Source organism: Neospora caninum, chromosome XII (assembly GCF_000208865.1).
Source record: "Neospora caninum Liverpool complete genome, chromosome XII".
Classification (NCBI taxonomy): Eukaryota; Apicomplexa; class Conoidasida; order Eucoccidiorida; family Sarcocystidae; genus Neospora; species Neospora caninum.
Window position 1 is genome coordinate 2,620,039 of NC_018398.1, and position 22,966 is coordinate 2,643,004.

The 22,966-nt window shown below is 55.8% G+C and overlaps 3 protein-coding genes across 3 annotated transcripts; 2 read left to right on the forward strand and 1 right to left on the reverse strand.

Annotated features, from left to right (window-relative positions):
• Positions 1-274: 274 nt before the first annotated feature.
• On the forward strand, positions 275-6,391 carry NCLIV_063540 (hypothetical protein; the record flags this gene model as incomplete). Its single annotated transcript, XM_003885905.1, has 1 exon — positions 275-6,391. One exon carries the CDS (start codon positions 275-277, stop codon positions 6,389-6,391), a length of 6,117 nt encoding a protein of 2,038 aa, XP_003885954.1.
• A 5,711-nt stretch (positions 6,392-12,102) lies between these two features.
• NCLIV_063550 (conserved hypothetical protein) lies at positions 12,103-14,617 on the forward strand (the record flags this gene model as incomplete). Its single annotated transcript, XM_003885906.1, has 3 exons — positions 12,103-13,072; positions 13,520-13,662; positions 14,162-14,617. The coding sequence occupies 3 exons, from the start codon at positions 12,103-12,105 to the stop codon at positions 14,615-14,617; spliced, it is 1,569 nt and encodes a 522-aa protein (XP_003885955.1).
• A 2,299-nt stretch (positions 14,618-16,916) lies between these two features.
• Positions 16,917-19,181, reverse strand: NCLIV_063560 (conserved hypothetical protein; the record flags this gene model as incomplete). Its single annotated transcript, XM_003885907.1, has 1 exon — positions 16,917-19,181. One exon carries the CDS (start codon positions 19,179-19,181, stop codon positions 16,917-16,919), a length of 2,265 nt encoding a protein of 754 aa, XP_003885956.1.
• Between the last annotated feature and the right edge of the window lie 3,785 nt (positions 19,182-22,966).

Consider the following 22,966-nt stretch of genomic DNA (forward strand, 5'->3'; position numbering starts at 1 on the left):
GGGACGATTCCTGGATGCTAGACGCCTTCTCTCCCCGTTTGACTCGTCCCAGGCAGTAGTGGGACGACGCGTTTACTTTGTTTCTCTTTACTTTTAAATGGAATGTAAGGCTGGGCTAGAGTGATCGCTACTACAGATAAAGAGAAAGGGACGCTACTGTGTGTCGATGTCCCCCGCCTCGCTGTCCAATGCCGGCTGACACAGATGTTTTTCCACATGTGCTCGTGTTGTTTTTTCTGTTTCTGTATACTGTAGCAAGTGGTCTATAATGCTTATGCTTCGTTTCGAATGCCGATTCAAAAGGAAAGGAAGAGTCGAGAGAAAAAGGCGGAAGCGTCTCTCTCATCCAGTGCTCGTTGGGGAGGGGGGGGGGATCCCCAGTTGGTTTCTTCATTCCTCGATCTATGCCGTAGAAAGATGGGTGTATCTAGACGTTTCCGGTGTGACGCAGCTCTGTAACGCTCCCCATTCCCCACAAAACGAAACCCTACTCCTGCGACACGGTTCCGTCCTTCCACCGGATGCATGCCTTTTTTCGCTGACATGCAAGACAGCCCTCACAAACGCCGGCCAGGTTCCCCGTTCTTCGTCTCCTCCGTCTTCGTCCCGTTCCTCTTCTTCATCTACTCCTTCTTCCGCGTCTGCTCCTTCATCGTTTCCGTCCTCGCACAGCCTCGCAATTCCGGGGCCTCTAGGACTCTCCCGTTCCTCTCTCCTTTGCCGCTGTCAAGATTTTGCCATCTCTTCAGCAGCGCCTCTGGAAGACGAAGCCTGGGTCCTCTTCGGAACTGACTTCCCCCCGCTCGGCTTGGACCCGGGCACCCTTGATTTTCCCTCTCTTGAGGATTGCTCCGCGTCTTGCGTGCGACAAGCTCTTTCTCCTGCGGGCTTGAGACGCTTAACCAGCGAGGCGAATCGAACCCCTTGTCTCTCCGCCGCTCCCCGGGAAAAAAGTGCAGCCTGTCGCCCCCCGAAAGACCGCGTTTCGCACCCTCATCAAGAGCCAGAAGGTTCGCCTTCCTCTCCATCCGGTGGGTCTCTACCACGTCAGAGAGCAGCTCCCGTCGAGCTGAAAAGCCACAGCAACCACGGGGAGACTGCGCCGCTGGGCATGTCCTGTGAACAAAACAAGGAAGATCAAGTGATGCGCGCGGAAACACGCCCAGCCTTTCACAGCGAAAGCCGAAACGATCGTTTGGGATGCTTCGTCTCGCCTACGGGGGACGCCGAAGGCAGCTGTCTCTCTGAGAACCCGTCTGTGGATACTGAAGCAGATGCAGCGTTCTATTCGCCGAGTCGCTGGCCGTCTCCGCCGTCTTCAGCCAGTTCAGCGCAGAAATTCGGTGAAGCAGACGACAAAGAACAGAGCATCCCACACCGAACAAACGCGCAGAAGGGAGCAGAAACACGACATGGGAACGTCTGCATGCACAGCTCGGTTCTCAAGTCACCACGCACTCACCCTACTCTGTGTGCAGCGACAGAGCTAGAGAACCACCAAAGAGCAGAGGCCATAGAGAACAGAGGAAACGAGAGAGTTGGAAAGGAAGGAAAGGCTGAATCTCGAGGGACACAGGCGGGACCCCGTTCACCTCCTGTGGCTTCACACACAAAATCCGATCGTCAAGGCCCGGGTTCGAGCGGAGACGAGTGTCCCAAGAGACTCTACAGCACTTCCAGAACAGCAAAGGCGGAAGTGGGAAACGCGATGGGAAAACGCTGTGCGAATGCTTGCGGTCATGAAGGAGCAGACGACGGGAAAGCAGAGAAGAAGGAAACACCCGGAGGCGACTCTGTGACTGTACGCGACGAAGCGGATGTGGCGAAACAGCTGAACAAAGGAGACCGCACAGATGGCGTCGTCTCTGGAGAAGGACATGGAACAGGGGTTGTCCAGCCAAGTGCAGATTGCTTGGCAGACACTAAGCAGAGACGAGGGTGCGCGGCTCTCCAGAGCTGTCAGTGCACGACGGTTCCCGTCAGTGCTCTCTTCGATATCCATGTTGCCGAGTTCTGTCGAGGATACAGGCACGCAGGTGCCTTTGGCTACCACAATTTCAAAAAGGCTTCAGAAGAGAGTTTCCGTTTTTGGGAAGCATTCCATGGGCAGAAATGGCTCCAGCGGGTTTCGTCCGATTCGGAAGAACTTGCGAACGGCTACAGTGCCTCAACGCGTCTTCCTAACCCGTGCGAGGAACCGCAGAGTGAACATGCGGAAGCGAAGAACCACGCATTTAATGAGTGCAGTGCGAGTCGGATTGGCAGCGGCACCCAGCGCGCCATTGATCATGAGAATAGGAATCATAGGATGGCGAAGTCTGGCGGTGTTACGCAGTGTGCGAGAGTAGGTTGTCGGTCGCCGCCGGGTGGTTTGCATCCTCCCTCAGTCTCCCTTCGTGTAAGCAAATGCGCGACGGCACTAGAGGGGAGAAGTCCTGGTTCGGACAAGTGTGCGAAAAAGGGCGAAAAAAGATGGAGAGACCGCTGTGAGCGAATACCGGGTTTGCAAGCCCTGGGTGCAACTTTTGAAGAGTACGCCGCCAGCAGGCAATGGATGTTTCGCTTCTGCTCCTCTCTGCGACTGCCTGAAGAACTGGTGTACATTTCGGTCCAGCTCATGCATTTTCTGCTCGAGAGATGGGCTGCCTGGCAGCCCCCGCCGCGTGTCATTCTTCCTCGGCTTCTGGAAACGGGCGAAAACGCAGTTCGCCCTCCAAGTGTCCCTTCGCAAAACCCGCGCCGCCAACACCCAGCTTCTCAGGCTGCGTCTTGTAGTACCGCGGCCTGTGCATGTGGTCCTTCCGACTCGCGTTCTCCCTCCAGTTGTTCACGCGTTTCGCCTTCCGCTTCTGCAGGCGAGGAGGAACGGGAAGTCCTGCGGATTCTTTGGGGCGTCTCCCCTGCTGGAGGGGAAGACGCCGGGAACGGCGACTCTGCCAGGTTTGCCGCAAACAGCCAGGAAACGCACAGTGGACGGAGGCGCACTGGGAATTCTCTCGCCGGCATCCAGCCAGGAAGTGGCATGGACGCAGGAGAGCGCATGAAAACTGGCCAAGCAAGCTTTCCGTATCCGTTGTCGCCCCTCACTCGCCTCGCGTGCGTGTGCATTGCAATTGCGTACAAGCAACTCGAGGTCGTCCCCCACCTTGACTGCGCAGGAGTCGTGGTGCAGGCGATCGTTTTCACGGAAACCGAGAAGATCGAGGCAGGCAAAGAGCAGAAACCCCCCGCGCGCACGCCGCTTGATCTGCCGGAATCTTCGCCGAAGACGCACCGACGCCAAGAAGCCGGAGACCTGTGGAGGGATCCTCCACGGCAGCGGGGCAACGCGGAAGAGAGAAAGAATCGCGTTAGAGAGCAAGGAGAAAACCACGAATCCTGGCTGACTCCTCACTCGCGGCAGCCCGCCAACGAAGTGTCTCGTGAACATAGCGATTGTTGCAGCTTCGCCTCTAGCCGTCACACACGTCGAACAGAGCCCTCCGCAGCTGTTCAACGCTCGATACTTGCACACCCTGGAGATCCGTCAGCCTTCTGCTGTGCATGTTGCCAGTGTCCAGCAGGTCTTTCCACCTCTTCAGAGGGAGACAGTTCCCCGTCGTGCTCTCTTTGTTCCGCCTCGCGCGCAGCGTCCTCCAGCCCAACTCTGCTTTCTTCCCCCTCTTCTCTCTCTGCCTCTCGTCCCTTCTGTCGCCTCAACGCGCACGCCGTGCCTGACAGCGAGAGACAACCCCACGGGTGTGTTGCAGATAATAAAATCCGTGAAGATCTCGGGGAGGCGAAGAGTCTCCCTGCCTCCGAGGGGAAAGACCTCCCAGAGACACTGCATGCAGGGAAAGCGAGTCACGGCGAGAAACCTGCGACGCCCGCTGGCGCCTCGGTCGCCTACAGGCCTTGGCCGCCGACAGGCTGGTTGGAGCTGTATGCGTGGAGCTGCATAGAAGAAGACAATCTGTTGACGCACGCGAACGTCTTTCTCTTTCTTCAGTGGCTCTTGGGTGCATGCAAACTTTATCGAAGGCGCTACGGGGCTGCGTGGCTGGCCGAGGAATCTGCGGATGAACGCGAGAACGACGCGCAAGGCGCGCAAGGCGCACAAGGCGCACAATGCCTCGAAACCGACGAGGCAGCGCAGGGCCTTGATGCGGACGCAGGAAGAGAGAAGGCAGGGACAGAAGTTGAAGCTCAAAGGGGGGTGGACAGGAATGGCAGAAGAAAGATCGAGAAAGTAGCGGAGGAGACCACAAGAAAGGCGCCGTCGTGCACGACTTCCCTTGGCGAGGACGGCGTTCTGTCTTGGGCATATGAGAGCGAAGCGCCGTCAGAAGGCGGTTTTCCTGAACGTCCGGGAAAGCGGCGGTACGCGTCCAAACGGCCCTGCGCTACGGGGGCAACGCGAAACGTGGAAGCTACGACGAGCGTCATGTTTCCGCAAAGCGCATCCTCGGAAGATTATCCTCAGCGCTACAGACTGCAGGCGCATTCGACTGACCCGGCCGCCTCACATGAGTCTCTGCGGTGGTCGGCTGTTTCTGTGCGGACTCCGGTCTCTCCGCGTCGTCCAGCTTCTTTCCCTCTGGCTAATTCGTTGGCAGCCGGACCGCCTGCTTCCCCTTTGCTTCTGCCTCCGTGTCCCCCCTCCGCGAGTCTTCCAGTGTACCTTCTGCAGCTTTGTCTGTCTTCACCAGACGCCTCGTTTCTCTCCCTGTCGCCCGTCATCCAAGCAGCTTGCGTTGTGCGTTTCCTCCTCCTCGCCTACCGATCCGCGCGAAAACATCTGCAGCTTTTAGAGGCCATTCTCGGGCCTCGAATCGCCGCGCGAGTTGCCAGCGCGACGACAGTCATGAAGGGCGTTCTCCTCTCTGCAGTGTACCGCCACTCGCTCTGGAGATGGCGTCTGCCTGCGATGGTGGTCCACGCCTTGTTGCGAAACACGGACGATCCCACGCGCTGCGAAAGATGCAGCGCAGGAACCAAGCGACAACGCGCGAGGCAAAGCGAAGAAGAGAGAGAGCGGGACGGTAAAGACGAGGAAACAGACGGAACAACTTCTTCCTCGCCGTGCTCGGCGGCTCGCCGGCCGAGACGGGTGGGTCAAGAAGAAGTCGAGCCGGAGCGAGAGAAGGACGAAGAGCGGGCGAGTGTCCCTCTTCGTCTTTCTTCCTCAGGGGCCTCTCATGGCGAGAGAAAGCGACCGGCCGCGGGGGAAGTTTTTGTGAGGAGGGACGCGGTGAAAGAGGGAACAGAGACGAGACGAGAGCTGAACCCTCGGCAGGTGAAGACGAGACAGGAAGGAAGCGTGAACCTGAAAGTGGGTGCGGCTGGACGCACGGCAGGGAGATTTGGAAAACCAGAGGAAAAGGAACTTCCTCCTGCAACATGTCCGACTCCAGTGGGACAGAACAATGAGAGAAACTGCGGTGATGTTCAACCTCCAGCAGACCTGTCCACATCAGCGTCTTTGTCTACAGACCCTTCCGTGGCGAAGGCGAGAGACACCACAAGGGGGTGTTTTTCTCACGCTCACGGAAAAAGCTCTTCACTCAACTTTCTTCCACTTTCATCTGCTTCCAGAGAAGGTGAGGGAGGAGGCAGGAAAACGGATTTTTCTCCCGAGCGAAAGGCATGCACTTTTTCGCCGTCGTTCTCGTCACATTCTGGAGAAGACGAGGAAACCGAAACGCCGCCCCCTCGCGGGGAACGGAAATCCAGGCGTCCCTTTTTCTCTCGTCCCTCAGGTTACTGGTCAGACACTGCAGACGAAGACGCAGCAAAGGCAAATCGTTTCCAGGGAACCAAGAACCTGACAATCTCTCCCCACTGCCGATGGAGCGTAGCAGCTCTCCTCTGTCCCCATGGACAGTCGCGTTGGGATCTCGCCTGTCCAGAATGCAACCTGTCCCCTTCTTCCAGCATTCACCGTCACTTCGCGCGGGAGAAGCAGGAGAGCGGGGGCGTAGAAAACCCTGAGACTTCGGAACAGAAACAGGAGACCGTCACGCCGCTGGAACTACCGGGAGAAGGCTCGCGAAGCTCCGCACGAGAGGAGAAGAGGAAAGAAACGGAAGACGGAGAGAGAGAAAGGACAGCAAACTCGGAGAAAAACACGAGGTATTCGGAAGGGGTCGGCGGGGATGAAGAACCATCCGCCACAAAGGCAGGGATGAAGGCAGAAGAGGGACATGGAGGCGGGAAGAGGAGCAGCGAGTGCAGATCTGAAGAAAGTGATATGCCTTTACCGACATCCACTGTTTGCAATGGAGCAAAACAGGGAAGGGGCCGAGGTCTCCTTTTGAAACGACAGACGAAACGATATCGGAGATGGGACGTGACAGCAGCACAACTTCTGCAACACGCGCGCGCGGACAATGAAAAACCAAGAAAAGTCTAATTCTGCAGACCATGTGGAAATGTTTCAGGGGTCGACAAACTCCGGGAGGCAGTTCCGTTTTATTTATACTTGCATATCTGCATAATTGGGCGGATAACGGGCTCATAGAGACGTGAATGAGAGTGACAGAAAAGTGGCGAAGGATGCATATTTCACAGATTCCCCATTCCGTACAAAGCATCCACGTACTCATAAATTTGAAAGTTTTCAGATGGCCCTCCAGCATGGATGCGAGCACAATGGACAGTGCATACACCAAGTGTTTTCCAGGGGAGCCAGACGACCAGTTGGAGAAGAGGCAACAGTGTTGATTGCTTGGCATCGCCGCAGCCTTTTCAGGAGCATACGTGAATTCTTTTTTGCACGGAATTTTCCACGGGGGGGGGGGGGGGGGGGAAAGGCGAATCCTTGCGCAGGGTTCGCCGTCCCTCTCTGCCTCGCGTGGACGGATGATTCGATCGGTCTCTGCGCATATTGTTTGTCGGACAACTCATAAAAGCGAAAATATTTCCTTCCCTACCTCGGAAATCGGAGGAAACCGGCTTTTTCCGTACATCCATGCATATCTATACATATATATATCTATATATATGGATGCACACGCTCAGTTATCATCCGCATGTAGATACGCAATTTCCCACGGCGTTTCGTCCTGTTATTGTAGGGGGGAAGGCTGCTTTGCTTCGCGTGGTGTTGCTCCTCCCTCTGCTCCCCAATCTCTCCTTGTTTGGCTTCGTTTTCTTTCTCGGTTGTTCTTCTTCCCAGCTTTACCGCTCGGAGTGACATGAAGAGAGAGGCGTCTCGTCACTCGCGCAACCCGTTTCCTGTGCTTCAGTCCAGTCCTTGGCTCTTCACAGATACACCCGCTCACATGTTTGTGTGTGTTCACCATTTTCAAGCAAAAGCTCCTCTTTGTCTCTTGCTCCTTTGCTGCTGTCTGTTTTCTGTCGATTCCATGTAGGCCTCTGCATATCAACAAATGGGTCTTCAACAGCCTCAGAACGGGTATGAAGTCTATTCTTACTGGAACCCATCCAACGCGGGCGTAATGCAGAGCTACTACTACGGTACCCAGGGCGCTCAGTTCCTCCCTAGCAGTGGGGTGACTTCCTATTATGTTGCGGCTGCTTCGACAGCCGCTTCCTTCCCGTCTACCACATCGAGAAACTCAGTATAAAAAGAACAGGGGACGGAAGGGAGGCGAAATGCGCTTCCAGCTTTTTCGAGATGCGGAGCGCTTTCCTTCCAGCGGAAAAGCAGAAACAAAGCCAGCATCTCTTGAGCCGCTTCGAGACTCAGGAGATGCTCATGGGTGAAGAAGATCTGTCTACAGGAGGGTGGGGAAAAAGGAGAGCACGAGAGCCATTCTAAAAGCTCTTAAATGCCGTCAACGAAATCCAAGTGAAATGTAACAAGCATGTGTAAAAGGACAGCTGAAAGCACACCCGAGAACCGTTTATCTGGAACCGAAGACTCTCACAAGCAAAAAGGGGTCGGACACGGCGAGACGCCACGTCTCGTGCAAGCGGAATTTCCTCTTCCCGACGTCATCCAGCTTGTGACGTGGAAAGCAAGGAGCAGAGAGACGAAACAGCATGGAAAAAACATCCATAAAGCCTCACCAATGTGTGCATCAGCAGGAACAACGAGACAAATCTGTACTTCTCTGTATAGACTTACGGTTGCACACGTACGACACTATTGTATGCCTAGGCGAGTGTGACCACGAACCTGTACCTGCGAGTGTTCAACTACGAGCACCTGCACGTAAATGTGTGTCCCTAGATGTGTCACTGGCATCCCAGCTCTTCTTGCAAGGTTTGGGCTGGGGAAACTTGAGAACTGAGCGTGCGAGTTGGAATAACTGTAAAGGCTTTAACAGAACTCTGTGTCTTCAACTTGGACAACATCGGAAACAGTTGTATCCCCAGCATTTGCTCTTGAACGAGGTCGCGGCTATTGCTCGAGCGGTTTCTGTCTTGCTAGAGGCACTGTCTAGAAATGCAAAGACAGTGACGGAGTTAGGTCGAAAGTAAAGTGACAAAGAGTGAGGGAGTGACAGGCAATAACTTGTAATAACACCAGGCGAGGAAAGCGGAGAGGCATCCGAGAGGACTAAAAGGAGAATACCCAAGGGCACGAGCCGCCAGACCGAGAGATATTGCAAAACAAATAAGGCGGCACGACACGGCGAGAGAAAGGGGAAAACCTAGATATTCACTGCGACAGAAGAACTCGGAATCCTGTCACACAGGGAGTGGCACGAGGTGGAACGGCTAGCGATTCTCCAATATTTCTTCCTTGACGGCTAAACTGGTCCTCGAAGGCGCAAGAGCCTTGACATATCTCAGGTGAACGAAGGAAATAATAAAGAAGATCTTAGCATGCTTTCGTGTGCAACACTCGAAGCTAAGTGAGTGTACTGACCAGTTAAGTATTAGTACAAAATTCCCTTTGTTATGCACAAACGGTTACCTTGCCCCGACTTCCGCTCTGGTACCCACGATGCGAACAGGGGTCGAGGCAGTTCGACGGGTTGGAAGCCGGCAACCGATTGCTCCTCTTTTCAATCTGGACGCCACGAGTCCTCACTGGCGAGAAGCTCTCGCCGCTTGCTGTCAGGAATGTGTCCCGTTCATCATGGTTTGCATGCCGTGTGCTGATTCCGCCGCGAGGGCCGTATCGCTCTTAGGCTAGTCAGGATCTGTCAGTACTGACTGTCGGAAGAGTTTAACAGATAAAACAGGTATTCTTGCATTGGGCGACAGCAGAATCGTCAACACGTGCCACAATCACGTAGGTCTGGTCAGCTGTGAGAACCTAGAAAATAAGTTCCACGGAGTCTGTCACGCGCGTACTTGCGGTGATGCGGAACCCTTCAAAGACGAATGCTGGGGCGACGCAGCTACCTCAAGCTTGATATGTGCAGATATCTGTATTTCTCTACCTAAAATGCCGCAGGAGGTATCGAAAAGTAGGAGACACTCCGGACAGCACCTCTTGAGGCGGAATACTTTTCTGTGTGACATTGTGTGCGCAGATGCTACCACAGGACCAAGCGTATACCGCCAGAATTCCTTTCGCGTTTTCTTGCCCTTTCCTCTGGAGAGAAACTCCGCAACGGCGTGAAAAGGAAATGCTTTTGTGCTGGGGGGATTCGTGCTCGTCGGCGACACGTCGTACCGGCGCACTGAGACTCGATTTATTGCGCGGCCCATACACGCGTTTTCTTCGCGGCCGTCGAAACCGTCGTTACACGCACTTCACTTTTTTTACACGGTACGACACTTGGGCAATCAAACGCAATGAACAGGCGGGGGCGGAGTGCTTGTCCCCAAGGAGCGATGACTCGTTTCCTGGCGGAATCTGCTTTCTGCAGCTTAGAGTCGTTATGTGCGCTCTGTCTCTGACGGGTCGCAGCGACTTTGACACCAGAGGGGGTTTCGGTAAAGTAGCGTGAGGCGACTTCGGCGGAATTGTGACGCTCTGAAAGACACGCAGCCTATCGCCACTCCTGCTTCACATACACAATTTCGTGCCGTGGCCCGGCCGTTTGCGAGCGCGTTTTACGCTCACGGCAGTGTGCATGCGCACGGACTCCGTGTTTTCTTTTGCCCCAGTCGCTCGCCATCTCGCGTCCTCCCTCCGCGGCGTCTACCAACCGGCCGAGTCAAGATGAGCCCAGTGAAACAGTGTTTTTTTGGTGTCTCTCTGCCAGCAAATCCCTTGAGAGCGTCTGGCCGTATTTCTCCTTCCAGGGGAGAGATCGTTTGCCTTGTGTCCCGTATTCCTCGGAACTTCTGCGCGACTCCGGCGCCTGCGTTGTGCGTACAGACCGTTGGGGGTTCCGGTAAACGGGGACAGGAAGAGAGGACGTGAACCCTGTCTCCGGGGCGTCTTCGTGTTTTGTCTTTCTTACACAGAAGCCTCTCCAAAAAAGACTGGGGGCCGAACGAGCAGATTCAAAGTGCGTTGCGGTCAACTTGCGTTCTCTTATCTCTCTAATCCGGACACCGGTGCTGACAACGGATCCGCGCAGAAGCCACAACACACTCAGTGGGGTTTGACCGGGCTGGGGGTCTACGGTTTGTGCTGGCCGAAAGTGAGTCTTCGCTTCCTCGGCTGCAAGGTGCGAATGGGCGGTTTTGACTCACAGAGAAGAATTTGTTGAGATTCGAGCTCCGCAAGTGTTTTTGCTCAAATTCACGTCCGACGGTGATCTGGTTTAGCCGACCAAATCGTGATTCTCGGAGAAAATACACCATCCTCGTCGAGTGACCACCCCGTCGAGTCTCTCTCCCTAGACGCGCGCTGTGCACCGTTTTCACACACACTCAACCCCGGCGTCCGAGGAATGCAGAAGAGACATGTGTGTATGCTGGCGCGAAGACTGTCCAAAGTGTTTGGTAGTTCGTACGACAGTTCGCAGAGCAGCGTCAATGGGAATCTTCTCTTTCCAGTGCGCGGTTTCGCGAAGAACCCAGTAAGGCCTGCCTCGCTGACGAGAAAACAAGTCCGTGAATCACAGGACATCGGGAGGGCGCCGGCAAATCCCTTCTTCAACGCGCGTTCGTCCTCTGCTCCGTCGCTTGGTGTTCTTGGACACATCTTCGCCTTTTTCTGGTCAATCGAACGACGCACGCGGCCTCGGCGGCGCCTTCGCGAACTCGCCTTTGACGCGTCTAAAATCCACCTGCAGTGCTGCGCCGGTGATTTCGCACGTCGACGTAAGGAAATTGCGATTTCCTCGCCACAGATTTTCCGTCCCCGATGACGGGAAGTTAAGGACAGCAACTCGAAACGGTAGAGGGTGATTGGCGTTGTGGATGAGAAACCTCGGGAGACAGTTCCCGGTTTTCCATTTTCACCTGCCGCGCACACCGAATGGCTACACACACACACACACACACACACTTGCGTGCGGATCCTAACGCATTGCTTTTCAACGTGTCGCCCAAGAAAGCTGAGTGGTTTACACGGATACCGTAGAAACGGGGGAAAGACTGTGCCGATACTGTCCCCGCGGAAAAGGCTGTTCAATGGCACGGGATACGTGCGGCGTACGCTTGACTTGCCGATTCAAACTCCATCCTGTAACTTTTGCATTTGGAAAGAATTGGTTTCCGGACATCCGTTTACGCACCAAAAGGGATGTCCACGCATATAATAAAAAAGTGTATCCGTGTCGAGGTCCTGAGAATTCAGGGAAAAATTTTCACGTGCTGGGTGCGCGCATGTGCTCGAGAATGCCTTGTTGCGTTGCGCTTCTTTCTCTACAAGGTATCGAGGAAAATTCTCAAGGACATCGCTGTTGACCGCGCCTTTGCATGCCGACCCCGCTTGGTCCTGGACCGGCAAAACCGCTGGACAGTAGGCCTCTGAGAAGATGCCGAGAGGAAAAGAGATGAGCGCAGAGGCGCCCCCTGCGCTCTGTTCCCCAGCATCCTGCGTCAGAAGCAAACGACGGCGACCCGATGATGAGGTACGTCCACCTTTCCTGCGAATGCCCGATTCCCTTTCGCCAGAATAGCTGCGCTGTGATACATAGGTAGACACAGAAGACGCGCGGTGAAAACACTGCATTGTGCGGCATCGTACGCGCACAGATCCGCTACAGTCAAACCCGCGGAAGCACAGACACACACATCTCCCGAGGAGACGCTGCAAAAGGGTGGAGGCAGCATTCGAATGGTAGAGCCACGCCGTATACCATGTTTGGGGTGTGCCGACAGCGCCACCGTGCGATGGTGACCGTGCACGTGCCGCTCATTTTTCAGGACAACGGCGCAGGCGAAGGCCTCACGAACTATCGTCGGCGGTTCAATCTGGACGCATTTCGCCATCTCGAATGTTTCCATCTGAAACGCATGCTGTATGCGTACATTTCTGAACTTCGGGCTCTGCTCGGAACGCCGCACACAGGCTCAGAGGGCGTCTCTTTGAAAAGCATGTCTCCTCGGCAGACTGGCATTGGGACAGATTGGTCGCCTGATCGACGCCACGAGTCTGCTGACATCCCTGTCGAACACACCGGCCGCGATTCCGCTCATCCTCAGTATAAACTGCACATCATGAAGATTTTGGAGGCGGAGACTGTGGGCGACTTGGAGGCTTACCTCGAGGTCTTCTCGCTGTGTCTCAACTTGTGTATCACGCCGGGCGACCTCTCCAGCAACGCGTGCGAATTGTTGGCATCTGCGCTGCGACACTTAGAGAAGCAAGAAAAACGACGCTCGGCCCCGAAGACACTTCAGGCCCAGGGAAAAGACGGAGCGGGCGATTCCTGCGAAGACCCCGCGCTCTCACGACGTGGCAAAGGCAAGGCAGATGGCGGGTCGTGCGAAGCAGAAGCGCGGAAGCACGAGAACAGCCTGTCTCCGGCGAAATCTGCGCGCTCGCACGCAGGGGATCACGCCGACCGGACGCCTTGGTACGGGTCTGAAGGCGATTCACTGAGCGACTCAGGCCTCTCCACAGACTGCGAATTCGGTTGGGAAGAAACGTGCCGTCGGGGAGGACCACATTCGCGCACGGAGCGGACCCGACAAACATGCCTCCGGGGCCCTCGGAGGAGACGACGCCTACAGCCACGACCGGACCAGCTGCTCGAGCTGGACCACGCCAAGACTGTCTGCCTCCGGCAGCTGCGATGGCTGAAAACAGCCGTTCCCGCCTGGGCAAGTGAGGGACGCAAGAGAGAGAAAAACACATAACGGCGGACAAGTCAACGAGAGATAACTCGAGTCCACGAAAAGTCCGGTGAAAGGACGCGAGAGGGCGGCCGCCTTCTCTTCGCTGTGCATGCGCGGCGAAGAGAAGGCGGCAAAGCGCATGCAAAAGCTTCGCGTTCCATAGGCAGTGACGGGGACGTGTCCGCCACATTGCCTCGGTGTTGTCCCTCACTGGCGACTCTGTCTCGAGGGTCCAGGGACATCGAATAGGGGCGCGCAGGCGATAGGACGAGTCGCCTCACATGGGGGTTAGGCGTGACGTGGGAGCGTCGCATGCCTCCGTGGCTCAAGCGTGTGAAAGGCGGCGAGATTCCCCCATCGGTCCAACCGCTGGGGCCGACAGGGGTCAGATCGATACCGAAGCTGGAAGCGTGTGTGTGGTGTGTGCCGCGTTCAGCACGAAGCAAGAGCTATCAGTCCCATCTCTCGCTGGTCCTGCGCGCGACGAGCGTGCCTCAACTGACGAATTACCTCATCATCTTCTCCAATCTCGAGCCGGACCCCGACGGGAAATTTCCTGTGACCCTCGCTTCTCTTACGGTAGGCCCCAGGCCGTCGATTCGGTACTGAAGCCACGACGTCTTCGCCAGAAAACAGGGTGGACTGCACACGCAGGAGTCCCACGTAGTGCTCAGGGGCATTCGCCCGTGACTTCGCCTTCTCCCTTGTTTCTGGGGTGCTACAGTGATTACAAACCTCCTTTCTCCAATACCATATGTGGTACCTTGGCTACTTGGAGGATACTACGTATCTGATGTAACATTAAAACGATTATTTGTATTACATTTTATATTGCCTTGGTCGTGAACACCGGTCTTTCGATTGACAAACGAGAAGTTGGATTTGACGGTCGGCGATCGCTGGCAAACTCTTGCCTGGGGAGGCGCTCTTCATTCTGCTGTATTTCGGAGGTTGCGTCTGGCCCCGGTCTTGCCTGTTTGAATCCAGCGTGTGTGCCGCGTGTCTGTCGTTACAACGCCCTTTTGTGGATCGTCCTCACTGCTGATTTTCTGTGCTTCGGCAAATCGCGTCTTTGCAGGAATGCCTCGAGGAGTTGCACGTCCTGCAGCACCTAGATCAACCTCCGTTCACCTCCGGCGGGCAGTCGGAATCCGTCGCTGCGAATCCGTTGCACACGCAACTGCCGTTGACCCCCCACGAGATTTCGAGTAATCTCGCGTCGTTCTTCCAGCGCCAAGCCGGCGGTAGGCCGCATGCGAAGCCTGAACGGCCTCTGGGCCACTTGGGCGGGCGGAAAGCGAGCGGCCGGCATGTGGGTCAGGGCGCCGTGACAAAGAAGAGACTCCTTGCCGCACAGCTGGAGGATGAAGTCGTGAGCAATCTCCGCAAAACGCGGAGGCAGGGCGACGCGTGGCTACTGGATTCACCAACTGCGTCGAAAAATGTGGACACTCGTCGGCCATCTGCAGATGAGGAACTCGCCACGCCGTCCGGAAGCGCGGCGGCCGGCACGGGAAGGAAAGGTACGTCGTAGGATAGTGACTGCTGAGCTCGGCTGTCTTACCTGAACTGTGTGGCTTTCCTGCCGGCAGCGTCTGCCGAGTGGTCGGAGAATATATCTTACATAATGCACTTTTGCATTTCTTAAAATTATACAGTTTGTTGGTAACCAGAGCCCGAATCCCGCGTGGGAGGCACGCTAGAGTTGCACATTCATGGTCCCATCACAGTTTTCTGTCGAGAAATGGTGACGTGCAGCTGCTCAGACGCGCTTAGGAGTTACAGAAGACCCTGGCGCTTGCCGCATGCGCGCATCCGGCGACCTCGCGTGCCTGTTCGTCGAACACCTTTGAACCTCACGTGGAACCCGTCACTGGACTGCTGTCGCTTCAGGAAACACAATTCGTGGCCATTCGACCGGGGGTGGAAGGGAAGGGCGTGACGACGGCGAAGAAAGTGCGACGTCGCCAAACACGTGGGCTAGAGAGAAGCATGCGTCACGAACAGGAGGAGTATGAGTATGCCGCCTTGCAGACGCGGTAGAACGCGGCTTCGAAAAGCCAATTTCAACGGAACCGGCCTGTGGCAATGGCTACAGGGTAAGCACATGGGGCCGTTACTTTCACCAGGGTTTGTGCGAGTCGCCTAGGGGAACGTGACTGCTGGCAAAAACGCGATTTTAACGACTGCAGTTGACCGCAGGGGAGAGCTGCGGGCGGCGCGGCATGCGGTCTCCTGTTTCCGTCTTCGCTGAGGAAAGGCGCTGGAGGGCGCATCGAGCCGGCAAAGGCCGGTGTCGGGATGTAATTACCAGGTCGCAGCTGGTTGGCGCATGCATGTGTGAGTAGCTTGTACGTGCTCCGTGTACCACGCGGCGAGTTCCGAAGCTAGTGTGCGCTCCATCAAAACACCGATTGCAAGATCAAGGTGTCTCTCTAGACACGGCGACGAAGTGCAAAGGCGGAAACCGTGTGGGGAGCCGAGACACGGATTTGAGGTGGGCGACCGCCCCGGCGAAAGACGAAGCCTCCTGTCTGCGGGAGCAACATGTGTCCCTCCTGGGGTTGAGGCAAAGAGGGTATACAGGCAAGCGAACCCGCAGCTCGTGTTGTACCTTACTTAGGGCGACACGGCACTCGGGCCCACTACGGCTCAACGAATAAGAAAGGCTGTGTTTTGGCTGTGGAGAAGAACTGCTTTCGCGGCCACTAGCGGGAACGGGTTCTCGAGCTCAGCAGTCTTCTTTAGACACGCACAACCCGTCGCCCTATCCGCCAGGTGTAACCAGACTTGATCTCCACCGCTGTTTTTGTGGGATGTGCACTGCACCCGGAATTGGTCTGCCCAGGCGTCACAAATTTATTGTGTCATGCATGTTAAACGCTTTAACTTCTTGCTCAATATGGCAAGTCACTACTGTCCTACAACAAGCTCGACTCTGTGGCGGAGGCTACCTCCCCACTCTGAAAAACTCTGGTGTGAAGTCACCTCTCTGTGGGAATCAGCGGCGGAGGCGGTCCCTTAGTCCCTCTCTTCCCGCCGAGCTCAACCACAACACGAGCAAGACACCTCTCCTAGAAATGTTTCCCTTCACTCTCAAATTCACGCTGCATGCGCGGCAACCAGCCGGACTGACGGCAACTCACTAAAACGGGCCGTCACATGTCCCGTCTCCCACCGCACTGTTCGCTAAATTAGAAATCCCTTCTGCACTGGGTTCCACAGCGCTGCCTTCGTGGCGGCATCCTGGTTACTCACCACGTTTGCCAGGAAGCACGCCGTATGCAAAGATCCTCGACACACGCTTGGACCCGTCGGCTTTCCCGTCTAAACGGGCGACACTTCGTTGCATGGAAACGAAGGTGACACGCCGCATTGATCAACGATTCTGGAAACGCGAAAAAAACGCGCCGCTTGTGCGCCCCGCGTCTGCACTTACACAGCTCTCGAGAGGTATGCCCACGAAGGCACGAGGAGCGCGGTCTCTCGGCTCGCCGCAGCTCAAAGCGGGCATTTTCCTTGCAGCTCTATTCGTTTTCGGACGCGCTTTCCAGAAGAGATCGAATGCAGCGGCTTTTTTCGTGGTCCGGCGGTCTTCCGCAGATCCAGGTGCATTCGCAATGCACGTCGACGCGGCAGATCGTAGACACTGCACATCGCAGTGTCTTCATAAGAAGACAGATGACCAACTGCTTTCCTCGCTTCTCGATCTGGGCACTCTCTGCGGGGGTCTTTCCTCGTTTCACTACAGTTTGAAGCCTTGACCCGTGTCCGAGCCGCACACACACACACACACGCGCCCACGCCCTGGAAAGAAACCGCCTCACGTCGGCTCAATCCATCCCTTCCAGTCTCCTGATCAAGAAGGCTGGAAAACGAACGAGTGGGAAGTCCAAAATCGCCGTTGCAGAAAAAGACAGAGGGCCACTAACGGCTTCTCCACGCAGGCCGTCTGCTAACGTGCGCTCAGGCTTGGTCGCCCCCCCCGCGGCATGCGGTCTCGTGGTTCCCGCGTGACATCCTTGTGGCTGCAGCAGGATTTCGGCGTCGCCATGCGATTCGCCGAACGAGAGGGAAGTTCCAGTGTGTAGGCAGCCGGCGAGGAGGGCGGAAGGATTTCTCATCATCCCGTCTCCGGGCGAGGCCAGAGGGCCCGTCGAAACACGCCGCAGAGACTCCGCTCTTTCCGCCCAGAGGAGAGACAGAATCATGTGGTATGCAGTGTAGATTGCAAATGCCACGAGAAGGCCGAAACAGATGTCCACGGTGTAGTGGCAGAAGGAAAAATCGATGATAATAATGTTCACGGCGCCATGGAGGAGACAGTAGACACCCAGCAGGTTCCACTCGCACACCGTGGCCCAGAAAGTCTGGAACCACCCGCAAGAAGTGGTCTGCTTCTTCCGGCCGATCTCCAAATCCGAGGAGTACGGCCGAGAGAAATTCCCACGCGGTGCCTGCCGTTCTCCTTCGCTGCTCCCTCCTCGAGGGGCGGAGGAAAGCCTTCCCTCTTTCTGTTTGAATGCCTCCTTGTTGGGAACCTCTACAGAGAGATTTTCCCGCGTCCCAGCCGGCTCGCTCGCCTGTCCTCGTGCGTCACACCGCCCGCACTGGAACTCTCTCTGGGCCACGTCGTGCGCTGCAGAGCTGCCCTCGGCGTCGATCACGATTTCGAGTTCCTCTTTCAAGCCGGCCTCAACAGCCAGGCCTTCAGACCGACTCCTGCCGCAGCCCTCGCCGTCAGCGTTGTTTCGGAAAACGCCCTTCTCCGTGTCGCTTGTGTTGGTATGCAGATCGAGACCCCTGCGCGCCGTTAAATCGACCATTCCTACGTTACTCGAGCTCTCGAAACCGCCGAGCGGTTTCCATTCGACTGACTTGTCTCGCCCTCCGGCACCGGCTTTGCCTGTTGCCTTGTCTCTGGGATCTTTGCGGCTGCGCCGAGCCAATCGACCGCACCAGCGGGAAACGCAGCGGGTCCACCGAGCGCGGATTTTGTCTCGGAGGAAGTAAAAGAGGATGATGTCTTTTTCGGGGTTGTCGTGCTTATTGCAGTTGTTGTAGAAGAGCCATGTCGCCATGCATATAGCCGTGGTCAGCGTGTGTCCAGAGATGATCATGTCTGTACAGAGGGAAGTTTGGAAAGACGCTGCCAAGAATGCTTGCATCATGAACCCGCTGGCCGTGCCAATGTCGGACGGCGTGCAATCTTCGACAGGAGCCGGCATCGTCGTTACAAAAATGGCGATGGTCCGAAGCACGTAGACGGATATGATGATGGCAATGCAGCGGTAGACAATCATGATACTTAGGGGCATGCGCACAAAGAAGAGGTGTCGAATCCCAGTGATGACGATTAAGGAGACAGTGAGACTGTCTGCGACTACCTGGGACAGCGCTGCTGGCGGCTTCCCTCCAAAGATCCAGTCGTGCACGCGGTCCTTCAGCTGCGGCTGCGGATCCAGCATGTAGAAATAGTCTGAGCTGACGCCGACGACAGACATGACAACGTCGACAACCAGGAAGTACACAAACAACCACAGAATGCGGATGAAGAAGAAATGTGCGGGACGCTCCTGCTCCGGTGCAATCCAGAAACATGGCATTCGCTGCGCGCTCTGGGGCCTCAGCTTTCGTGTCGCCAAACTCAGCAAGTCAAGGCGTCGCGAACCCGCCCTCTCCCGGCTGCCTTGGTGCCGAGCGCGGCACGCGCCGCGTTCTGCACTCGGCTCTCCCGAGCGCGCGCCTGCCTGGGGGCCTTCCGTGGAGGCCCACATCGACGGATCCGATTCATCTTCCGCATGGCTCACCCCCCTCGGAGTACCGATCCTCGTTTGGCGCGAGGCCGCCAGCGGGGTCGACTGAGGAGTCAAGACAGAGCACGCGTTTGCAGCAAGTGCTTCAAGAGCGAAGGCAACCTGCTCGGCGCCTGAACGAACGGCGATGGTGTCGCACGTCGTTCGCCTCTCACACGTCACAACAGAGCCGCAGGTCTCCCTGGCCGAGTCCGAAGTGGAGGAGACACTTTGTTGCGCGACTTCGGTGTGCACAGTGTGCCTGACGGCATTAGGGCCTCCGAAACACGACAGCTTCTGCATTTTCGCAAGGAGGCGAAACTCCCGGACGGCATCCCGGACGAACCCCCGCACTGCGTGCTCGCGACTGACAACACCAAGAGCCGAAGCCGGCGCACAAACGTGAGGGCGCTTTCAGAACGGTCGGGAACCGAACCACGCGCCGAACGGATTCCCGGCCGAATGACGCGCGGCCCGCGGAACTGCACGATCGATCCTTCGCCGTCCACAGGGCAGGCAAGGGGAAGGAAACAGCTAACGTTCGCGTCTGTTGGCTCGGGACGGGACACAGTATATCAACGACAGAGCGCTTGGGAAGCCGGCAAAGGAAAAGAATTACGGCCATCTCAAAAGAAGACAACGGAACAAGGACAACGGTCCACAAAACGTATTTCAAGTTAAAATCCGAGAAAAACCAAAGTTGCTCTTCGCGGCCCTATACAAGCAATCAGGTTTCCAGCGGTGAAACGCGTTCATCACTCATCGGGGCGGCGTGCTTCAAATATATGCCTTCTTCACGTCTGCTCATGGACACGGAACTGACACAAACATTCACGATCATGCTAGAATGGAGAACACCGTTTCCCTCGACGACCGCATGTTAGCCGAATTCACTTCCACGGCAGCGCAAAGGCAGAACCAGTGCCTACACTGAGGTGGATTTCGCATCTTCTTCAGCGACAAAATCTCTTGGGCAGACTTGATCTCCATAAAACATGCACGGAACAAGTCACACTCTGGATTCCGAAACCCAGTGGGGCCAATCCCCGAGAGCACAGTCCGTGTTCTTGTAAGAAACGGACAGCTCCAACGCGTTGAGCCTCAAAAATCGCTGAGGACGGTAGGTCAACGCTGTCTCGGCTCAAAATTCGCATCTAAACGGCAGAACGAGATACCTGTCTTTCCATCCAACGTTCTTACGGTGGAAGACACAGGCAATTTTGCGAGTGTGGCGCGGTTTTTCCATCGCAGGGGCGTGAAACACGCAGACCGCCCGCGCAAAACCCCGCCGCTGTATGGACGGTATTGCCTAAAACAGTTACATAAATGGAACGTGAGAGGGTTCACTCGAAAATTTCCCGCTACGACAAAACCACGCTCAAGATTTCCCATCCTTCGTACCGCTCGACGAACCGAATGCGCGCGCATTCTACAGCTCGTTGCGTCCGGGAGAACTCGCACCAGGGCGCGGAACTCCGGAACTCGTCCATCCTTTCTGCCTGAGTACTGCGGCTTCCTTCTTTGGATACTCCGAAGGGGAAATTCCCGAAAAGAACGCGAGTCGGACTCCATTTTTGCCCTTTTTTCTCAGGGGTCTCCACCTTCCGATGAGCCAGACGGCGCGCCGCAACGCGCAGATATGGCAGCCGTGCCAAAAGAGTCTGGCGAGATTTTCACGCGAAATGTGTCCGTTCGCCACGCTCGATTTCGGAGACGCCCGTTTTCCTGCACTGGCAGGCTCTTATAAAGACGTTTCCGGACTGGGGCAGATCGCCGTCGACGAAAGAGATCCTTTATCCTGCCTCGGAATCTGCCGTTCTTTACTTTATGGAAGACTCAAAAGAGAGTGCCTGCGACGAGACCCCAACTGAGCGGAGGGGTCGTCGAATGCAGCTTCTTCCTCGCCCGTCGCAGGAAGCCTCTCCTGCCGTACAGCAGCGAGCACACTGTTGCCCAAACTACACAGTGAAGAACCCACAAACAGAGTGTCTCAGAGATCTTTTCTACCGGGTCGAACACAAGAACAAACGTCGCGCCTTCGCGCCTCCGTCGAGCTGACAACCGCGCTGAATTTTCAGACAGCGACGACAGAGGGAAGCAGGCTTAGGGCCCCAAGATGCTGGGCACCCTGTAGAGAGAGTCCCTTTTTGAGGAGTTCAGCGGGTTGCCTACACAGCGGGTTGCCTACACACGAAACGAACCTTCCGGAGTCCAGCCGCGTGTCTGGACGATAATGAGGAAAGACCGCAGTGCAGAGAGAAAAAAGACAGTCGCAGTCCGATTTAAAAGCCTAGCGACGCTGTTTAGGGCGCTATTGGGGCAGGAGACGCCGGTATGCATGTGTGGCTACCACACTGAAAGGGGGGATTCGTGCCGTATGTGAATAGAGGGGCTTTCAAACCTGTTCGACAGCATAGATCACCGAAAAGGTTAGACTCATTAGCTTTGCGTCGAACGCCGCGAAAGCGCCCTTTTAAAAGTCGACATCCCTGCTATTGACAGACAAAGGATGTGAGCTCAGCACTCGCCCGACAAAACCTTGTGGGCAGGTGAGGGTTAAGTGATGGACTGGCCAAGAAGACGCCGCTGTCAAGTCGGCAAGTCTGACCCCGCGCTCCCCCGCTCGGTTTTCTTAGAGAACTGGATTCTGGCCTCGCGCGGCGCACAGTGTATTCAAAACGCGAAATGAGAGCGACGCGGGGAGAGATCTCCACCAACGTGTACCCGAAACCTTGAGGGAAACTAGTTTCACTCTGTACCTACGATGGTCACATCCCACCACCACCCTTCCGTATGCGAAGCACAAGTGAAGGATAAAAACACTTTTAACAGTCGATATGCGTAGTCCTGCCTTCCACAACGAAAGTGGATACATGGGTGTCCGACACCGAGGCAGAGAGACTAGAGATCCCCTGTCACTGCTAAAACGTAAAACGAAAGAGGAATTTGTTGATGCCAATTCTTCCAAACTCATCCGTGCCTGCAGCTTGTGCCAAAGATCCACTTGTGTGCCGTGAATGCTCAAGAGCGGGGAGATTGTTTCTTTGAATTTTCTAAGGGACGTCGTGCTCACAGCCCCACCTGGTGTGCTGCTCCACTTGGCGGAAGGTTTATTCTCATGGCATCTGCGTGCCGTGAGAACAGTCGCTTTTTATGTTTGCATACTCCCACGCTCCGCGACGTGACTGCTCACTGAAGAAGGCACTGACGAGTCTCCGTTTCAGGACAGCGGAAATGCTGTTTTCTTCTAGCCGCCCCCGAGCAATAAACGTCGCATATTCTGAGCAGCGAGAAACCAATTCGTTGTCACACGCCGCTGCTCTTTTCGAACGGAGCATGTCGCCTGACGGGCCCCGAGGAGGACACTTCGTAGGGCTTCCTGCTGTAGCGAGTTTCTTATGTGGACGATAGACCGAGGCAGACGAGGAAACGTGACACAGACACGAGACGAAAAAAAATGCCCACTCCCAAGAAGCCACGAAGAAGGGTTGCAATCGGAATGAAATGCCTCTTGTGTGCCAATGGCGCACACGTCCGCTGCTAGACCTGCCGCCACAAGTTTCATCGACTTCCGTTGCCGTTCACAGCGTGCGGGAGTGTCTTCGTGTCTCGCCAGCAATTAACCGATCCTTACAAACGCCTTCCTTGCCCTTGCTCCAGAGTAACAGTTTCCGCTCCAAAGCAGTTTTCCAAATCTCGAGCGATCCAAAATCTTCATCCTGAACCGACACCCAATTTGAGTTCTGTATTTCCTCGTGCGCAAACCAGACAGAGCCCGTCCCGATAGAGCGAAAAAACCCGGCCGCTCGGTCTCCGTTTCTGTCGTCATCGGGGTGTTTTTCGTTCGCACACAAAAGGGTTCGTTAACTCCGTTCCATTTGCCAGGCTCTATGGGCTTGGCAGGTACTGTACCCGCTGGCTCGTCGCGTCGGATTCTGCAAAAATACCCTTCACGACACCCCTCATTTATAGCGCAGCTGTTTTCAGTGCTGTGCTCGCGCGTCAGTCTCCGAAAATCTTTCCGCTGAACTGTTTCCATATTCCGGCTGCGTGTTGGATTCCGTACCAGTCCCAGAGTTAAGAAGAAA